Genomic DNA, 20,789 nt, shown 5'->3' with positions numbered 1-20,789 from the left:
GAGACCAACCACCTCAAGGGTGGTTGTAGTGGGTCCTCGTGCACCCCTCCGGGGAAACCTGTGTGCTCAAGTACCTTCCTGAAATGCCTGTACACCAATGCACGCAGCATGGGGAATAAACAGGAGGAACTAGAGGTCTGTGTGCAGCCGCAGGGCCATGATCTCACTGCAGTCACAGAGACATGGTGGGATAGCTTGCATGACTGCAATGCTGTCATGGATGGCTACAGGCTTTTCAGGAAAGGCAGACCAGCAAGGCGAGGTGGGGGAGTTGCTCTGTATGTGAGGGAGCAACTGGAATGCATCGAGCTCTGCCTTGGAGTGGAAGGAGAACAAGTTGAGAGCTTGTGGGTAAAAAATAAGGGACAGGCAAATATGGGCGACACTGTTGTGGGCATTTGCTACAGGCCACATGATGAAGAAGAGGTAGTGGTAGTTGATGAAGCCTTCTACAGACAGCTGGAAGTAGTCTCGCAATCGCAGGCCCTGGTCCTCGTGGGGGACTTCAACCTGCTTGGAGGAATCCCATGGCCTAGGGCTCTGGAAGGCAGGGGGGCACAAGAAAGCTGGTCAGTATTCAAGGACCACTTCCTCCGAGCTCAAGACTGGTGCATCCCCAGGAGGAAGAAGTCAGGCAGAGGAGCCAGGAAACCTGCATGGATGAGCAAAGAGCTCCTAGGGAAACTCAAATGGAAGAAGGAGGTTCACAGTATGTGGAAAAAGGGACTGGCCACTTGGGAGGAATATAGGAACGTTGTCAGGGTATGCAGAGATGCGACAAGGAAGGCCAAGGCCCACTTGGAATGAAATCTGGCAAGGGATGTCAAGGATAACAAGAAGGGCTTCTTCAAATACATGAGCAGTAAAAGGAAGACTGGGGATACAGTGGGCCCACTGCTGAACAAGGAAGGGGCCCTGGTGACACGGGATGCAGAGAAGGTGGAGTTACTGAATGCCTCCTTTGCCTCAGTGTTTACTGCTAAGGCTGGCCCTCAGGCATCTCAGCCCCCAGAAGAGAGAGGACAAATGGGGACAAAGGAGGACTTCCCCTTGGATGAGGAGGATTGGGTCAGAGATCACCTAGGCAAACCGGATCCTCGCAAATCCACGGGCCCCGACGGGATGCACCCGCGAGTGCTGAAGGAGCTGGCGGATGTCCTTGCCGAGCCACTCTCCACGATCTTTGAAAGGTCGTGGAGGACAGGAGAGGAGCCCGAGGACTGAAGGACAGCAAATGTCACTCCAGTCTTCAAAAAGGGCAAGAAGGAGGACCCGGGGAACTATAGGCCAGTCAGCCTCACCTCCATCCCTGGAAAGGTGATGGAACAGTTCATCCTAGAGGTCATCTCCAGGCATGTAGAGGACAAGAAGGTTATCAGAAGTAGTCAACATGGATTCACCAAGGGGAGATCATGCTTGACCAACCTGATAGCCTTCTATGATGGTGTGACTGGCTGGGTCGACGAAGGGAGAGCAGTGGGTGTTGTCTATCTCAACTTCAGTAAGGTATTTGACACTGTCTCCCATAGCATCCTCACGGACAAGCTAAGGAAGTGTGGGTTGGATGAGTGGGCAGTGAGGTGGATAGAGAACTGGCTCAACAACAGAACTCAGAGGGCTGTGATCAGTGGGGCAGAGTCTGGTTGGAGGCCTGTAACTCGCGGTGTTCCCCAGGGGTCTGTTTCTCCCTGGCTCCTGCCGCTTTTATGTGGGTATTATATGTGTACATCTACACCTTCTTTTAGTCAAGTTCAGTTATATAATTACTGTCATGCAATGGCTTGTTAATGCCGGTTCAGGATAAATCTCCTGAGTGTCTCAGACATTACTCTGAAAAACTGGAAATGTCAGACAGTATAAAGTACGTTTCAAAGTGCAGTGCAGGATTTATATCTTTTCAAATACCTCCCTGGAAAATAATAGTGACTGCTTATCTTCTGCCCAGATCCATTTAAAATTCACCTTATGAATACTTAATCTTTTACTACTCAGTACTTTTGAGGAGTGCGTATATATTGATGCAACTAAACTTGATTACCTTATAAGAGGTAACCAGAGTTATTTGTATTTGCTAGGGCCTGTCTAATAAATAAGTGGGGAATAGTGAAAGAAAACCGTGATAGATAACATAAAATATAACATTCTCTGTTTTCCTTTGTATGGAAACACATTTTAGGTTTCTCTTTCCTGCAAATAATGGCAGGACGATTTTATTGCAAGCCATCTGCTTAGCAATGCATATCTGCATAAATATATAGTCATTTTCTAGAAATAAGTAAAAACCTATTTCCTCAGTGATTTGAATGGGACTCAAAGAATCGTCTATTTCTTACTTTTTGTACTATAGCTTTCTTTTTCCAGATAATTTTTTTCACTTGAAAGTCAAATATGAGCCAAATTCATTTTTAGTCAAGTAATTGAATTAGATGTAAATTTTGTCCTGTTATTTAAAAGGCTAATAAAGACTTTGTTGCATCTCTGTTGCCTCAGAATACATGTTTAATGGAAGCTATTTTTATCTTGGAAGAACAATTCCATGGCAAATAATTGACCAATCTGCATTATACCTTGCGGAAGGAAATAAAAGACACTGGCCAGGTTAAAGTTTGAGATGGTAAATTTTATTTCAAAATACAATCAAACTACAAATTAATCTCTCCCATGTATTTCAAAGTCTTGGGAAATCAATGGATTCTACTAATAAATTCCGGTTTTGTCCTTGCTTTTAATGCAAGTTTCTGTGTGATTCAAAGACTAATTCACTCTCTCTCTAGCTGTTTTTATCATACAGTGTTGCAGAAGGATAAAAGGGATTCCCCCCCATTTTATTTTCTACTTCACAGGTCTTAACGTATTAGCTTAGTATAGTTTGTATTATGTTGATTGTTGTGCATTTATTTTCTTTTCAATAATCCCCATGCAGTCTGCAGACTGTGGAGTTGATGTTAGACTCCACCAGTTGGGCTGAACCTGACCTGTGTCAGCGTCAGCTCAGCTGGGACTGGGACTGGGGGTGGTGTTACATCTCATTGCTGAGGGCTCTGTGCAGCCCTTCTTCCTTCCAGCCCTGCAAGACTCCTCTGAGCTGCTGCTGTGATGCAAACGCTGGTACAGGTATTGCCTGGCATTTGAGTGCGCTTACGCTGGCCCAGCCTGATGGTCCACCTGCTAGGTGGCTCTCTTGTGAGCCAACTCGTAGCGCTCCCTGGATGCAGCCAGTGGCTGCCTATTAGAGATTGTGGTGAGATCTTTTAGGGGTGGATCACAGATTAGGGCACGCCTGTGGGTTCTTCCTCTATTTCTTCTCTCTGTTCTTGGAGAAAAGGAAGTTGGACTAAATTAATGTGGGAGCTTGCTTGGATCTATAATATTCTGCCACAGTGACCTGTGCTGAGTGGTGTTCTCCATGCTCCCACCTGTCTCCGGTCGGTGGCTCTGGGAGCGGGCTGGTTGGGTAAACTCCTAGAGTGAGAGCTCAGGTTCCATCAAGGAAATATCCATGTTTGTCTTTAGGGGTCCATCCCAGAAAGAATATGGGATCAACCCAAAAGATGAGGATTTCAGTCTTTCTAATGAGCTTGGTGAGGGGGGGAGTGGCACATGATCAAGCACAAGATGCCTACAAGGTGTGAGGGAATGGGGAGAATGGTGGAGGTTCCTCTGATGGAGAGAGACTGCAGAGGTTGCAGGGGCACGTGCACCTATTTCTGCCTGCAGGGGGTGGGTGTGTGTATATATATGGAAGTAGATGGGTTATAAAAGCAATTGTATAACAATAAATGCTTATGTTGGTCTTAAACTGGCTTATTTCATAAAATTAAACCCCACATAAGTCAAAAAGAAAAGATACTTCTCCATTTTCATTAACACAACTTTTCCTTTTTCTCGGTGGGAAATAAAACTAGGTTTCTTTCTTCGGTTATTCTTCTTTTACTGATGTTTTGACTGTCCTTTGATAGACACTCTCTCACACAAGTGGCATGTTAGCCTTCACAGGGCTGCGAACCCCTCTGATGCCCATTTATAACAAGGACCTGATTTTTATTGCTCAGCTCCCCTTCTGCTTGCTGTCTTTCTGGCTGCGACTCGCCCACTTCCTCAACTCTCACACTAGGTACTCTGAATCCTTCTGGCAGGGCTGGGGGCCTCATCTGTAAGCAGTGTTATATGTTGGGTTGCACTGAAGTGGGAACCGTTGTCCTGAATTTTTGGCCCCAGGTGTAGGGGAAATGTTAGTCTGAGATTTTGTTTTGGTAATGATAACTGAAGAAACAGGTAAAAATGCAAAGCCTTTTCAAATCTTGTTCTGCCAGTGAGCAGCTGTGACAGAGAGATCATCTCTTTGGTGCGCTGTTTGTATCCCTCTCTTGGCTTTTTCTCGTTTGTCCACTTAGACAAAGATCTTTTGATGTGTTCGTACCTGTTACAGTAATGCCAAATCAGAGCATAGCAACATCAACTGAATTAGGTTTTACTGCTTGGACTTTTTGGCGTGAACATTGAGTTGATGGACTTAATGTACACTTAAATTAGAATTTGGATCCAGAAACATCCTTAGGAGACAAATACATTGCTTTTATAACAGTGTAGATTAGATACCTGGTCTCTGAACTTAACTTCAGAGATTTATTAAAAAAAATAGGATTGCATTGTGTCTTTAACCTCAGTTTTAATATTCTGAAAAAACAGCAACTGTTACATTTTACCTTTCAGCTTTCCTTCATCATCTGCAGGTTGTAATCCTTAAATGTGCTTTGGTACGGACACAATAGCAGAAAACGGTTATAGTTCTATTGGCTATAGGTGGTTAATTTGGTGGGGTTATTTTTGCAAATACATTATTTTAATTTAATAACAATGATTTCGTGCATGTCTATGTCATACTATCTTCTACAACACAGTTAATGTCAAAGACTGTGGGAAGTCATTCATCATCTTGTACCATGGAAAAAGAAAGCAATAATATGGATCATCTCCCCAAGCTAATCTTAGTCATTTTGGCATCTTTTTTGATCAGATCTGTGAAGATATAATAAAAATCAGAAGATTGCTATTTACATATATTGTTGACTACACACTAAAAAACAATCGCAAAAACCAGTTCTGCCTTTACCATTTTGAAAGCAAACATGACATTTATCAGGAAAAAAACCCACCCAACCATTAAGTACAGGGTTACAGGCAAGCACATTTAGGCTGTCAGGGAGCAGCAAGGGCAGGCTGCTCTGCAAGAGAGGGTGAGCCAGATGACACCAAGGCAGGCAGAGCAGTGACCTTGCCGACAAGGGCACACTCTCACAGTGCCCAAACAAAAAGGCAGAGCAGGGCCAGTGATGGCAAGCAGGGTCAGCCAAGAGTCCAGATTTTTGGACAAGTCTGTAGTGATGAGGCAGGCCAGAGGTGAAGTTGGGAAGTCAAGTCAGTGGGTCAGGATCAGCAAGGGATGTAGCCAGGCACAGGCACATCCACGGCGCTGCTCAGGCAAGGGCCCAAGTTTGAACGCAGCTCCCAAGTTGAAGGGGAAGAGGCCACCGAGGAGGCTTCTCACAGCTCCTCGTCACACAGCTCTTTTCACTGCAGCCCCATCCCAGGCTACTTGCACACGTTGTATCGGAGCTGGCCTCATGCACAGGCAGCTAAGGCCCCAGGGCATGGGCAAGGGGTTGCAAAGTCTCAGAGTGCACTCACAGCCCTAACATAAGCTCCTGCAAATTCAATGAGATGGACTGTTTCATCTCTTCCTGAGCATCTGTTCTTCTCTAAAGCCAGAACAGTCAAAGTACCCCAATGTGAGGAAACATTATGCCACCAAACATGGCATTAGGAACCCATTTTGAGGTCTAGAACAAGGACACATTTATGGATTTGGGTTGTTTTGGTTTGGGGTTTTTTTGGGGTTTGTTTGTTTGCTTGTTTTGTTTTTTGTGGTAGGAAGGGAAAAGAAGAAGGAATTGAAGTTTTAGATTCCCAGAGCAAAGTTCAATTTTTCTAACAAGAAGTCCGTTTGGTCTGTAGGCACAGAAGATACAGTGTGTCTACATGAAGTAACTATTCCATGGCCTACTGAGTTTGCATTTTGTCAGCATGTTTTTTTCAGAATTACAAATGGAACTAGCTTGTACATGGACTGGCATAAGCTTATTAGAAGACTGCAGGGTGACACATGCAAACAAAACTTCTCTCAATTTCTCAGTAGTATCGACGTGCGGAAAGCGGACTCCACAATCTGTAAGATTGTAAAGTAGGTATGTTTATTCAGCGCTGGGCAGCACGGGGGGTAGTCCCACCAAAGTTGTGCGCGCCCGTGTGATAGTTTGTCTTGGATTTATACAGTAAAGCATTACATATACATAAGATTTTCCAATACGCCTATACATATGCATGACCTTTCCCCGCTTCGTAGTAAAATTAGCCAAAAAAAGTTATTTCCATAAATCTTTCCCAACTGAGCTTGCGCAGCGCCTCCTCGTGGTGGTCGTCGGGGGTCGTAAAGATGAAGGCTGCTGGCTCCTCTTTGTCACCGCTAGTAACCTTTTGGTTTTGCGCAGACTCAGTTATCTCTTGACACTTGTCCAAACTGCAAAGTCGGTTTTAGCTGGTTCTTGAGACAATTTTCTATCCTTATCAGGAATTTGTCCTTCGCAGATGGATTCCAGGCCTCCTTGCTAATTATTTTACACAGCGGCTAGATAAGCGTTCCGCAACAATTAACTTTCAGCTGGATAAGCATTCAGCAATAGAACAGTTAATTTTTGTTTTCCCCCTTTCGGTATTTCTCAATCCTTGCACTACAAAGTTATACAACAAAGCTGTGATTTTACATGGCGATAGCAGAACGGTTACAAGTTCAAAACAGACTGAAGAAACAGGATAGGAGTTAAGACTTTCAATAAGAGTTTTTCCCCTTTCTTTTGCATTATTTTTACCTGCCCCTAATATGGTGGAAATAACCTGGTTGTAATGCCCGGATACTGTGTGAGGTGAGCACGGTGGTGTTGTCTGCTAGCTATAGCAATCAGATGTCACAGAACCTGACACCAGTTGCTAAGGGAGTATATGTCTTTGACTTGAATAGTGTTTTACAACCAAATTATCCAGGCTTTAAAATTTGTGCATGAATTTATCAAGCAATTTCTCATCTGCAACAAACATTTGTACTCCCAGTACCAGCAGGAAGGAATCCTCTGGGGGTGCTCTGGAACCTGTGCAGCAATGGATTAGCTGCATATAAATCATCACAGGGCCTAAAGGCTACAGAGGTTTGCACGTGAAACCCATACATTAGCTAGTTGTGAATTTGCCAAATAACAATGCCATGAGATAGGGCGTAGCACACTGGATTTAACAAGCTGGGAAGAGACTGTTACAGGAGAATTCGGGGCAGGTAGGACAGGACATCACATCTTCTGTGAAGCAATTTCGGTGGCAGAGCCCCCGTGCATGCCCCGAGCACCTCGTCCTCGCCCAACAAAGGGAAGGACGGAGGGTAGGTTTTACAGGCAAAGGAGACGTCACAGGCTGCCGCACCGGGTGGCACCGGGCATCCTGCCCGCCCCCGCAGGCTCCTGCTCGCCCCGGCCTGCGCCTCACGGCCTCAACACCCCCACCAGCCCCACTGCTCCTCTCAGCCTACCGCTGCTGCCTCCCAACCCCTCACCCGTGGCTCTCTGCACCCAGCCCCAGTCCCGGACAACGCTGAGGCCGCCTCGCCTCGGTCAGGCAGCCGTACTACTCTCACCCGCGGTCGGCAGCGCGCTCCCATTGGCTGCCCCCGCGCTGCACTCGACTCCCGTTGAGCGTCCACCGCCTCTGCCGCATCCTCATTGGCGCGCTGCTCTCTAGCCACGCTGCGTCACTTTCTCACACCATTTCCCCCGCCGTCTCCGCCGCCCGGCGGGCGGGACCTGGGCGACGGCAGCTGTGATTGGCCGCGGGGGCTGCCGCTCAGGGTGCTGGCCGGAGCCCTGGCGGCGGGGCTGTTTAAAGGCGCTGCGTGCCAGCCTACTGAGTTTTCTCCTTGTGCATGTGAGCGAAGGTGTGAAGTTGTAAGCGATATCGGGAGCTATCGCCTCGGATAGGTGAGGGTGGTTCGGCTCCTGGAAGTCCTTGGGTTGGGCAGTGTGTGCCATCGCCTCAGCGCCAGGCGGCGTCTCCTGTCTCTCCTTACAGGGGTGGGGGGCTGGGTCTGTGGCACCGCGTGGAGCTGGAGCTGCCCGTAGGGCGTGGAGATAGGTCGGCGTAGCTGGGAGCGATGTTTTCAGTGGACGTAAGTGCGTTTGAAGTAGTACCTGCAGTGGAGAGGAGAAAAAAAAAAAGGGGGGGGGGGGAGGGAGCGTTTCTGAGTGCCACTTAAGGTAGGTGTTAGCCTGCAAACCGCGCTGGGCGCTGCCTGGAGCATCATCGAGCAGTGCCCGTGGTGTGGCCGCTGCATGCGGCGCTGCTCTCGCCCGGTGTAGCTGGCGAGGCAAAATGCATCGTGAAAGATCCCGTAGCCCTGGTATTGGAGGACCTTGGGTGCTGTCTCGCGTGCTGCGCCCCCGCCCCCCCCGAAAGAAGCACCCTAGCTGGGTGAAGCTGTGGTGGGCGCGTCCCTGCAGCTGCCCCGCGCAGCGAGGCCCTGCGGGCTGTTGCTGCGGGACTCCTCCGGGCTATCTCCCCGCCTGCGGAGTGTACCTAACGAACCCTGAAAGCGCCGGCGCCCTAGACGTGTCCCTTAATCGTCTCTGTCGCGACAGAGGCGCCCACCCAAGCCGGGGCGGGGGGCGTGCGTGCCATGCCATGCCATGCCATCACCCTCATTGCGCAGGATAAAGGCAGCCTGGTGCTGCCCCCAGGGATGCCATCGTTTTCCTTCGTAATAGCGTTTGTTGTACAAGTGTGGGCTTCCTGCCAGCCCATCCGTGTTGCTAATGGAGTCTCGGTCTCGGATGTGCTTGGGGCTAAACTCGGAGGGAGGGTGCTTCGGATCCTAGTGGCACGCTGACCCCTGCGGGGAGAGACGCTTCAGATAAATCTTTATGGGTGAATTAAAGATACTGTCTTCTGCAGTTTGGTGGGTTTTTTACGCTGTTTGCTTGTTTCTCACTTAGTCTCACTCTTGGCTCAGAGGTGAGTGGGGGTGAACGTGGTGATGTTCATGCGTGGTCCATGCTGTGGCGAGTTGCAGCAATCCGGGTAAAAGCAGTGAACTCTCGTGGTGTGACAAGTGTTTTGCGTGTACTTGCACTCGATACCTATAGGCGTTTTAGCTGTGTGGGAATAACTAGATTTATTTAAATGATGTTGTAACTGAAGCTACCAGATCATCACTGTTTAACTTCTAAAAAACAGCCTGAAGTGGCTTTGTTTTCATGAGCAAAGTCTGTTCTACAATTCCTCCAGAAATAAAAAGCTGAAGGGAATTGCCAAATGTATTACTTGTAGCTAGCAGACTTGGGTTTCATTTTCTAACTTTCAGTCAAGTGTTTTGTATGAATTAAAAACTTAATAATTTAACTTCATTATTTTCTAATTGACAGAACATTCTCAAATTATTAATAAAGACAGTGAAAGCTCCCAGTTGTTGTGGGAGAATGCATTTCTGGTATCTGGAAGCACTAGCAGAAAGTCGTGGCTGTTATATGCTGCTCCTCATTCCTTACAGAATCTTAAGGGGATGCAAAACAAGGCAGGCTTCTCATCTCTTTATATTAAAGCATTTTGGCTTCTCAGTGTTTTAAAAGAAATAGTACTTTTGAGTACTTTTTCATTTTCAGCAAAAACTCAGTGATGGGATCTTGCAGTTTGACCAAGAGGATGAAAGGCTTTTTGTTTTGCATCAAATAAACAATTCCTCCTCCCCCCCCCCCCCCCCCCGTTAATGACTAACTGACTTAAGGCGTCATGTGTCCCATTATCTTAAGTGATCAGAGCAAGTTTATAAAGCAATGTTTTTCATTCTGGTATAACCTGATAGCCCTGACTGCTGCTATATTGGGTTTATTTGGGTGAGCCATGTGAATACAATGGAAAGTCTCCCTTTAGTTGTCTTCTGCAAAAAGTTTTCTGATGAGAACTGCATCAAGTAGTATGGAGTTAAATGCCAGTTTTGATCTCAAAGTTCTGTAATGAACAAGCACAGAGTAGGGCATTTTCCTCAGCCCTCACCAATAATGCAAATCCTTTTGGCATACTGAATTTCCTAATAATTCACTGCCTGGTTAAAAACCGCTCTTGTTCTATGGCTGCTACAGGTCAAGTCCATCATGTGCTGTCGTGCATTGTCCTTTAGTATATGACTTAATTAAAATTAAGCATCTAAGTCTCTGTAGCTTCTAACTTTCATCTTTCTGGCTCTTGGAGCAGAACCAAGCTCTGCTATGGGTAGAAGACCCAGCCTTAGGGTGGCTGCCAGACCCCATGCTGAGTTGGGACCTGCTTGAAGTCTGCCAGTCTGTATTTCCTTTTTGTCCCCTTTCAAAGAAAGGGAGGTGTTTTATGCCACAAAGAGGGCTGGACCCCAAGGTCCTTTTCTCAGCTGGGACCTTGGGAATCTCACTGTCAGTAGTGTGTCTGCATTCATACAGAGCAGGAAACAACCCTTGTTCTCTTCAGTGCCTGTGCAGATTTGGGGTAAAATGCAGTTCTTGGAGCTGGGTCTGAAGCTCAGCGCTGCTCCTTGTCCCCAGGATGTGTGTAACTTGCTAGTTGTGTTGCTGAGAAGAGATGTGAACTTGCCCCGGCAGCTCCTGGGGTGGGGGGAGGAGTGTTGGGGGTCCTCCAGGCTACTGTGTTCCCTTCCCTGGCTTCAGGAAAGCTGTGACTGCCACTCTGTTTCTCACAGCGTAAACCTGCTGCTGTGCCATGACAAATCCTTAATCCTGCTCACCAGGGTCAGCTTCCTGGAGGCAGATATTAGTCTCCCTTGCCCTTTTTTTTTTCTTCCCTCTGTAGTCCAGCTACTTTAAAAAGAGCAATGGTACTGCTTGCCCTTACTGCCATGGCTTAGGTGTGCAAAAGGGTGCAACTTAAAAGCATTTGAGAAACTTTAAGAATGAAATGCTAATAGAGGTGAGGTGCCTGCAGAATGGAGTAGTCTGTGGTCAGGGACTGTCAAAAACAGGAATTTTGGATGCTGGTGGGTTTTATTTCAAATTTTTATTGGGTTTGCCTCCATGGTGGTGCTGCTGGTTTTGTTGTGCAGGGCGCTTAAGACAACAATGTTGCCTTCACCTCGAGGGACCCCGTTAGAATGGGGGGAGTCCGCAGGTGAACGCCCGCCCAGCCCCACGGGAGTGTGGGCTGGGCCGGGCTGGCATGGCTGGAGCGCTGCGGCCGGAGCCCCACCTGGGGGGGTGGGTGTTGCTGGGGTGATGCGGGCATTCCGCGCCTGCGTGCTGCCCGCCTGCCCCTGCCCTTGCCGGACGCCGTCGCGCACAAGCGCGGCTCCCGCGCCGAGAGCAAGCCGTGGGATTCCGAAACGTAAGTACCGAGGTCGCGGCCGCGGGGGGGGGGGGGCGCGCGCGCGACACCTCCACCCCGGTGGCTCCTCGCGGTCTCCCTGGCCGGGTTACCTTGGGGCGTGGGGGCGCCCTCAGTGCCCTTAGCAGCGTTGCGGGGCTGGCTCGGCGGGGGGAGCGGGGTGGCAGGCCGGGCGCTGTAGCCTGCGGCGTGATCGTCTGAGCTGAGGGGCTTCACAATGGGATGGATTAGGAAAAAGAATTCCGTTCAGTTGCGGCGCTCGGTTTTATCCGGACGTTGTAGTGGGGCGTTTGCGGGCACTGCGCTTTCGGGTGAGCGGATACGAAATCGTGAGCCTGGGGTGGTAATAAAGCACGCAAATAACGCGAAATTAGTTTTCTTGCTCGAAACCTTGCTTGAAATCTTATGCTGTATGGCTGTTCTGCAGCGCTCCAATAAGCGGTTTTAAATAGCAGCCTTCTGCAATTTGCATGTTTTAATATGAATACATGCTCTAAAAATACTTAAATGGATTATTTTAGGTGTCATTAGGTATGCTTGAAACTTTGTTAGAGGCAATCAAAATGAATGGTGAGCCATGTGCTCTTACTTTAGGTCTTACGTAAGACTCTGATATCCAACTGTACATGTAGCAGAAGGCACTTTTAATGTTTTCCTAATACTTGTTTTAACATGCATCATGTAAAGTCATCATTCTTGTATAGAAAGACTTTATTCCTTTATACAGCTCATTGTGAGGCTCTTTTTCATTTTTTATGGAAGAAGCTGGGTAAGGTTAATGTGGTGGTGCAGCTGGGCACAAAAGGGACAACTGTTCTGTAAGGATGTAAGTAAAAGTACAGGAAGATGGTGCCTGTCTGTGTAATACAGATAGGGTTAAAGTAATAGGATATAATATATCCTAGATTAGTGACGGCAAAGTTAGACCAAGTTTTCTTGTTTTAACTCTATCAGGAAGAATCCCTGTGTGTTTATCTCGGCCTGTGAAATATTCTTCCAGCCCTGGTGTTAAAAGTTCCAGTGTTCAGGCATGCCAAAACAGAGTATGCTTAAAAAACCCAACCAAAAATACCAAAAAAAGCCACACCAAAAAATACTTCTCTTTGTTGCAAGTATAAACAAAATGAAACAACTTAGAGTACTTAGTTTAAAAATAGAAACAAATTTGAAAAGTCCTGGCCTGTTTTAAGGCTGAGATTTCCTGTTAAGGATAAATTTTAAACTTAATGTCTCAACTAGCAATATTATTAAAAAAAAAAAATAAAAACAAAAAACACCCTGTGTTTCCAGTTTGGTTGTATAAAATTGAGACTTTGCATATAAGCAAAAGTAGAATAATGAACATTAAGACTAATTTCTTGAACGCTTAATATTTGTTAAGCATGTGTTTTGCTTCAGTGAAATGACTTGGGCTTAAGCTACGTATATTCATCTCATAAGCGAAAGTACAATTTCAGCCCTGGAGATTATCTTAATAGAAAATGTTATAAAACTTCTAATGATGTTTACAGTACGCTCAGACCAAAATTTCACCTGGAGGCAAAGGCTTGTCTTTTGCAAATGAACTTGTAGAATACCTAAAACTTAACCTTTTCTATAAATCTACAGAAAATTAAAGTATGTATGAAGTAAGTATCTAAAAACAGATGTGAATAAATCGGCTGTTTTTTGTGGTTTTCTTTTTTCTTAGATTTACCACGATGCCTGGATCCCTTCCAGTGAATGCTGAATCCTGCTGGCCCAAAGATGTGGGAATTGTTGCACTAGAAATCTATTTTCCCTCTCAGTATGTTGACCAGACAGAGCTGGAGAAGTATGATGGTGTGAATGCTGGCAAATACACCATTGGGTTAGGCCAGTCAAAGATGGGATTCTGCTCTGACCGGGAAGATATAAATTCTCTCTGTTTGACTGTGGTTCAGAAGCTCATGGAGAGGCACAGCCTTTCTTACAATTGTATCGGGAGATTAGAAGTTGGGACGGAGACAATAATTGATAAATCAAAATCTGTAAAGACTGTCCTGATGCAACTCTTTGAAGAATCTGGTAATATGGATGTAGAAGGAATTGACACCATGAATGCATGCTATGGAGGCACTGCTGCTCTTTTTAATGCTATTAATTGGATTGAGTCCAGTTCTTGGGATGGTAAGTTCAGGGTATTTTCTTGAAAAATTGTGTCAGTCTCTGTTTTTGTGTAGTCTGCCTGGCAATTATGGTGCTCATGTTTAACCATATGAAACCCAGAGGGTAAGCTCTTGTATGCTTCCGAAGTCTTTTTCTTAAATGCTCTGGGCATTTGCCACTAGTTCAGTTACGTGCAAAAAATAATAGCACAGATAATCACTGGTCTTTTCCTGTGAATTTTGGTGGCTGCCAGGATTGAAGAGCCCCTTAATCCTGGAGTCATCTCATCTATAACTAAAGTCTAAAAATTGCTGATGGATATTAAAAAGTGCTAGATTCTTGGCTACTTTTCATACTTATTTCTGTGTTTTTCACAGGTCGTTATGCGCTTGTTGTTGCTGGAGACATAGCGGTGTATGCTACTGGAAATGCCAGGCCAACAGGTGGAGCTGGTGCTGTTGCTATGCTAGTTGGTCCAAATGCTCCCTTAATTTTTGAGAGAGGTTAGTCCTGTGAGAAAACAAATACTGTTTAGCCAGATACTGGATCCGTTCTGAAGCCAGTCTCCTGTTTTTGTGGGTTGCTGGAGGGCTGGATTAACTCCCACTAATGTTAGAAATTGTACTTTGTCTTCTCTTGTTCTGGGCTAACTTGGCCAAGTCCTGTTAGAGGAGGCAGCAAGAAACAGCTTAGAGATGCTCCTATCTGGGTTTTTTTTGGTGGTGGTTTTGTTTGGGGTTTTTTTTTGGTTGGGGATTCTCCAGTAAAATTGACAGAGTGGACTTAGAGCTGAATAACACAGTGTGCTACTTTCAAGGTGAAATGATGAAAACAGTTTGTTACTTGTGTTTGTCATGCTCAGTCCTACTGTACTTGGGTAACAGGTGATTGAGAACTGTGTGAAATGTTTCCTTAAAGGACCTGAAGTGCTATGAAAACCTGCTTGAATGAGGCCAAATATTGTTTTCCATGTGTTAAGCAATATTTTCAAACTGACTCAAAGTAGCCGAATAAAGTAATTTTCAACTTTTGACAATTCCTCTCCATCAGGGTTGCGTGGAATCCACATGCAGCATGCATATGACTTCTATAAACCAGATATGGTCTCTGAATATCCTGTGGTTGATGGTAAACTATCTATACAGTGCTACCTCAGTGCATTAGATCGCTGCTACACTGTCTATCGCAACAAAATCCACACCCAGTGGCAAAAGGGTATGTAGTCTCATGAGATACTGCAAGATCTGGCAAATACTAGAACGTGTAGCTACACAGACAATGTATTATCAAGTAAGACTAGTACATGGTCCCTTTATTTGTGTTTGTGTGTTCTGAGACATTTGAAATGTTTGCACTCTCCTGTAAAGAAATGTCTTATTTCTGTTCTGGTATGGCTAAGTACCTGATAGTCAATAAGCAGCAGTCTCTACAAGCTTTTATTGGTATAATGTATATCACCTTGCTTAAAAGTGTGTCATTCCCTTCTCTACCAAGGCTCTTAAGATATTGAGGTTAATATTTACATGTTGTATAAGGATACTGATTTTTTTCTTTTTTTACCCCCCATATGTTTAGTAATTGCTTCTTCTGTATTAAGAAGCATAGGTTTGAAGATTAGATGGTTAGATGAAGTAGACTACTTATTATTTCAAAATGCTGGATAGAAATACTGAGATTCTGTTAATCTTATAACTTTTTCTTCTAGAAGAAGGGCAAACATTATTAGCTGGTGCGCAAGATCAGTAAGAAACTAATTTTTAAATAGAAGTAGCAGCAGTGTGTCAAATGAGCTTGCCAGCAAGAGTTAGTCTTACAGCTGTCTTTTTTTTTTTTTCTTTTGTATGCTGATGTTATGATGACTGGTATCCTGCCATCCCCCTATTTTGTTTTAATACTTGAAGTGAGTACTAAACATAAGTTGTAACACAACATTTCTGCTACTTCCAGAGGGGACAGATAGACGTTTTACCTTGAACGACTTTGGATTCATGATCTTTCATTCTCCCTACTGTAAACTGGTACAGAAATCTGTGGCTAGACTATTGCTGAATGACTTTCTTGGTGACCAGAATGTAGAAACAGCAAATGGTGTTTTCAGTGGTTTGGAAGCTTTCAGGTGAGAATGGCTGCTGTCTTCCTTATTCAGGTAGTCCTTGATTTGTTAAACATCCAAGGAGTTTTTCCTTGCTGCCATTTTAGTAACTATTTCTGAACCTTTTTTAATAGGGATGTAAAACTTGAAGATACGTATTTTGACAGAGATGTGGAAAAAGCTTTTATGAAAGCCAGTGCAGAGCTCTTCAATCAGAAAACCAAAGCTTCGTTACTTGTATCCAATCAGAATGGAAATATGTATACCCCTTCAGTCTATGGTTGCCTTGCCTCTCTTCTAGCCCAGTAAGCATAAAATTGGAAAAAAGTAATAGCTTTTTATATGTAAGTGCATAAAAAGTTTTCATTTCAGAAAGCCTTCTGTAAAAGCACTATCTAGCAAACTTTTTCCTATTAGATTGCCTTAAGTAGCAAGACTAAAGCTAGAAAAGTATTCCACATACACAATTAGTTCAAGTGACAAGCAGATTGAAAATTTCTGCATCAGAAGCTGATCTGAAACAGCAGCTTAATGCTTTCCAAAGTAGGATTTTATTTGTAAGGTGAGGTATCTTTTCCCAGCCTCAAAACAAATGCACCCCACCCACCCCAAACACCCCTGTGGAAAAGAGAATCTGAATGCCTTTTCTGTACCACTACAATCATAGAATCACAGAATGGTCTGGGTTGGAAGGGACTTTAAAGATCATCTAGTTCCACACACACACTCACCCCCTGCTATGGGCAGGGATACCTTCCACTAGATCAGGTTGCTCAGAGCCCCATCCAACCTGGCCTTGAATGTTTCCAGGGAGGGGGGTGTCTGCAGCTTCTCTGGGCAACCTGTTACAGTGTCTCACCACCCTCACAGTAAAGAATTTCTTCCTAATATCTAAATCTACCCTCTCTCAGTTTAAAACCATTACCCCATATCCTATCACCACACTCCCTGATAGAGTCCTTCCCCATATTTCCTGTAGGCCCCCTTAAGTATTGAAAGGCTGCTATAAGGTCTCCCCACAGCCTTATCTTCTCCAGGCTAAACAACCCCAAATTTCTCAGCCTGTCCTCATAGGACAGGTGCTCCAGCCCCATGATCATCTTTGGCCCTCCTCTGGACCTGCTCGAGCTGGTCCATGTCTGTCTTAGGCTGGGGGCCCCAGAGCTGAACACAGCACTCCAGGTGGGGTCTCTCAAGAGCAGAGCAGAGGGGCAGAATCACTTCCCTCAACCTGCTGGCTGCGCTTCTTTTGATGTAGCCTAGGATATGCTTTACTTCCTGGGCTGCAGGTGTATGTTGATGGGTCATATGCAGTTTTTCATCCACCAGTACCCCCCAGCCCTCCTCTGCAGGGCTGCTCTCAATCCATTCATTGCCCAGTAATAATAAGCAAAGCCAAATTAAATTAGATTAGTATTTACTTAAATTGTTGTGTATGGTGTGGTTTCTGGGTTGGGGGTGTGTGGTGTGTTTTTGTTGGTTTGTGGTACCCCCTTCCCCCCCATGACAGGCTTTTACAAAATCATGTTAAGTTCAAATTAAACCATTCCTCTTGGGTCCTTTTTCTTTATTGTGATTTTTGCATTCTAAGATGTGATAGTTTGTTTTAGGCTTTAGGTCACTTAAGAATGAAAATTGGCTGTCTTCTGGGTAATCCTATTCAGAGCATTTCTTTGTTCTCTTTTGCTTTTAGGTAGCTTAGACAATGATTTTTCAAACAGCAGTGTTTTGAAAACCTGTTTTAAAAAGTCATTATTTATGCATTAACACATGAAGTGTGTATTGGAGTCAATATAATTTTGCTGGCTTTTTCTTTTTTTTTTTTTTTTTGGCTAAGCTAGCTGTGCTTTCTAGTTATTTAAAATTGGCATGTTGGCTTAATTCTCACTTTAAAGAACTGTTTCTTGATTTGCAGGTACTCCCCAGAGCAGCTCGCAGGACAGCGAATTAGTGTGTTCTCATACGGCTCTGGCTTTGCTGCTACACTGTATTCCATCAGAGTTACACAGGATGCCACTCCTGGTGAGTGAAAGGAAGAGACGTTAACTCCCTTGCGCAGCTCACCTCTAAATGCTTTGTTATGCCCACCAGCATAAGCAAACCTGCAGAACAATGCCTAATGACAGTAGTGTCAAACTGAAGATGTTCCAGCTCCAGGGAATGTTTTAAGTGTCTTTTTGGGCAAATAGATAATATTCTTCAAATGCTTAAAGCATTTTGCTTGAGTAATTGGGAATATTTTTAAATGACTAAAACTTTAGCTTCTCTAATGCAAAATATTTTGAATGGGCTTGAAATGCTGACATGCTAGTGTGTGGTTCTCAGCACTGGTGTTGCCTTACATGATGGTTTTGTATTGTAGGTTCTGCACTGGACAAAATAACTACCAGCCTTTCTGATCTTAAAACAAGACTTGACTCAAGAAAATGCATTGCACCTGATGTCTTTGCTGAAAACATGAAGATTAGACAGGAAACACATAATTTGGGTAAGAATGTCATAAAATATAAATAATTCCTAGTCCTACAGCAAAATACTCATCACTTAATTTGCATGACTTTAAGTGATTAAGGTGTAGAATAAAGGAAATGTCTAACACTTAGCTTATAAAGTGCTTTTCTATAGCTTGTGTTCATTGGCCCAGTATGGCTGAAATGAAAACGCAGACTTGGTTTTTCCTTCTTACTGCTCCCAAACCGCAAAGGCCTGCGTTGTAGAAAACTCTTACCAGGCACCAACTAACAGTGTGGTGTTGGCTTTTTTTTTTTACAGCCAACTACATTCCACAGTCTTCAGTAGAAGATCTCTTCGAAGGAACATGGTACCTTGTGCATGTGGATGAAAAACACAGAAGAACTTATGCACGGCGCCCACTCATGGGTGGTGGGCCTCTGGAGGCAGGAGTTGAAGTTGTCCACCCAGGCATTGTTCATGAGGTGAACACTCGGCACTCTTCAGTTTGATATAAGTTGTGGAACAGTTTGTGTTTGTCTTAGCACGTGCACATATGTTAAAAGAGGAAGTGGTTAACAAAGTACTTGATATAACTTATTAAAAATGTAAGCCAGAAGTTAAAGTTAGCATGGTATTTTTAAACAAATACATTTCATCATAAGAACAAAACTGCACAAGGATGAAACAAGAACAAACGGGCTCTCTTCACATAATCAGTTTGCATGATGCATGACAGATTTGAATGACTTAAGACCAAGCTGTCCAGTGTAGCATGGATGTTACTTGAGAGCTGGACTAGCCATGGAGTATGAATGTTTGTGAACTAGAAAACCATATTTTAATGCTTTGTTTTAGGGGGGGGGGGACGGGGGTGTGTGTGTATGTGTGTTTTGTGTGGGTTTTCTTGTTTGTTTGTGTTCTCCCCTCCTTAGCAGATCCCAAGCCCTGTTAAGAAGGTGCCAAGAATACCTGCAACAGCAGAATCTGAAGGTGTTACTGTTGCCATTTCCAATGGGGAGCATTAAGATGCCTCTGTGAGGTAGGGAATGAAAAAAGATGTGAGGGTAGGGTGAGAGAGAAAGGATCCATGGTAGTACTGAAATTTCAGTGTACAGTAATACGTCATTGGAGCATGGAAAAACTGTTTAAACTCCTTGAAAAGATTTGTTGTAATACATTGTGCTGATACTTACAGTATTTTCAGAACACTAAAATCATGAACATACTGGAGATGGTGGAACTTGCCAGGGGCTTTGTGGATTCCTTAACACATCTGAATTTAATGGCTGCATAGTAGCTGTAATCTATTACAAGGTCTTTGTAGCAAAAAAAAAAAAAGTTTCTTGCCTTTTTTTTCCCCCCCATGTAAAATGACTTGAAACCTACACTGTTAGCTTTTTTCTGCTTTCACTCAAAAGTGGGTGGCAAAACAGCCCAAGCTTTTAATGTTAGGGTTCTCAGTGCCTTGACAGTAAGCAGTCAGTCTTCTGAATATTGCACTTGTCTTTCCCTTTATCACCTTCCCTTTCTTTTCCCAGTCTACTTCCCGTCACACCACTGCTTTGGGAAAGGTATAGAACCAAGTAATATTACTGGAATAGAATCTCTCTCCCCTATCAAAAGGACTGGATCAAGAATGGCTAGACTGACAGGTGGTGTGTTTTTTCCAAGAAACTCTGACCTACTGTGTTAGTTACTATGTGATTACTCCAAACATCTGTATTACCTGTTTTATACCTGCGTTATAAATCACAGCAGCCTGGGATGAAAGAGGAACAAGAAAGGAGGTGGTAGTTTGTTTTTTTTTTTTCTAAAGAACAAAAAGGGTATAATTCTTGGGTTCCTTGATTTGGCATCTTTCAGGATTGTTTAACTGTAATAGAAGTACTTAAGGCAGCAGAATTTTCAAATAAAGCTTCTGGATATTATGGAGCTGTTTTAATTGGCAAACTAAGGAAGGGAGGAAGATCACTTTATCTGGACCTCTGGCCTCTTGCTATTCTTTTATATAATTTCCAAGAGACTATTTCTAACTTAGAATTTGGCTTGTACTTTGAAGTCTTCCTCGCTATCAATAATGTTGTAGGAGTGGGGTCGTCCCCCCATCCCCCCCCAAAATGCAAGCTAAAAACTGTCTGTTCTGCAAGTGGTAGATATACAATGCTAATTGGGCATCCATTCTGGTAGGTTTGGTTTTTGGTTTTTTTTTTTTTAAAAGCCCAAACTGGAAATAAACTATGACATGAGCCTTGTAAGCTTGTAATATATATTTAAATTGAGCTAATGTACAGAATGCAGTTTTGTTGAATTTTATTTCTTTGCTAATTCTACAAAGCTACTTTATTAAATATAAAGTAGCAAAAAAAGGACTTGCCTGTTGAAACTTCATTACGCACAAAAATGTAGCATTTGTATTATCAAATCCTAGTGAGTGACATAACACTGTACAGTCAACCCTTCGTAAAATAGTTGTTTTACAAACTGATTAGTGTTAATCAATTTATTCTGTTGAAAACAATGGAGCAGTGATGCATTAAGATAGTGTTTGCAAATATTTTTGTTTAGATTGTCCTTGTGAAACTTATCTTGGTACTAGGAGAAAAAAATATTGCCATGAAACGAAGTCCATTGCTGGCAGTGGACAAGCCAAGAAGTG

General features: G+C 44.1%; 1 protein-coding gene across 3 annotated transcripts; it reads left to right on the top strand.

The window, feature by feature from the left end:
* The first annotated feature begins 7,958 nt into the window (after positions 1 to 7,958).
* On the top strand, positions 7,959 to 20,340 carry LOC135310813 (hydroxymethylglutaryl-CoA synthase, cytoplasmic-like). 3 transcript variants are annotated; one of them, XM_064439807.1, is made up of 10 exons: positions 7,959 to 8,078; positions 13,151 to 13,608; positions 13,965 to 14,090; positions 14,638 to 14,802; positions 15,535 to 15,703; positions 15,814 to 15,984; positions 17,595 to 17,701; positions 18,042 to 18,167; positions 18,452 to 18,615; positions 19,066 to 20,340. In XM_064439807.1, exons 2-10 carry the CDS (start codon positions 13,161 to 13,163, stop codon positions 19,156 to 19,158), a joined length of 1,569 nt encoding a protein of 522 aa, XP_064295877.1. In that variant the 5' UTR covers positions 7,959 to 8,078; positions 13,151 to 13,160; the 3' UTR covers positions 19,159 to 20,340. The 3 variants fall into 3 exon arrangements, with proteins under 3 accessions (XP_064295877.1, XP_064295876.1, XP_064295878.1); XM_064439806.1 differs by having other exon boundaries at positions 7,964 to 8,045; XM_064439808.1 differs by lacking the exon at positions 7,959 to 8,078 and adding an exon at positions 11,404 to 11,460.
* Positions 20,341 to 20,789: the final 449 nt, after the last annotated feature.

The sequence above is a fragment of the Phalacrocorax carbo genome, assembly GCF_963921805.1.
Source record: "Phalacrocorax carbo chromosome W unlocalized genomic scaffold, bPhaCar2.1 SUPER_W_unloc_1, whole genome shotgun sequence".
NCBI lineage: Eukaryota > Metazoa > Chordata > Aves > Suliformes > Phalacrocoracidae > Phalacrocorax > Phalacrocorax carbo.
Note: the sequence above shows the minus strand (reverse complement) of the source record. Positions and strands in the feature narration are given on the sequence as shown.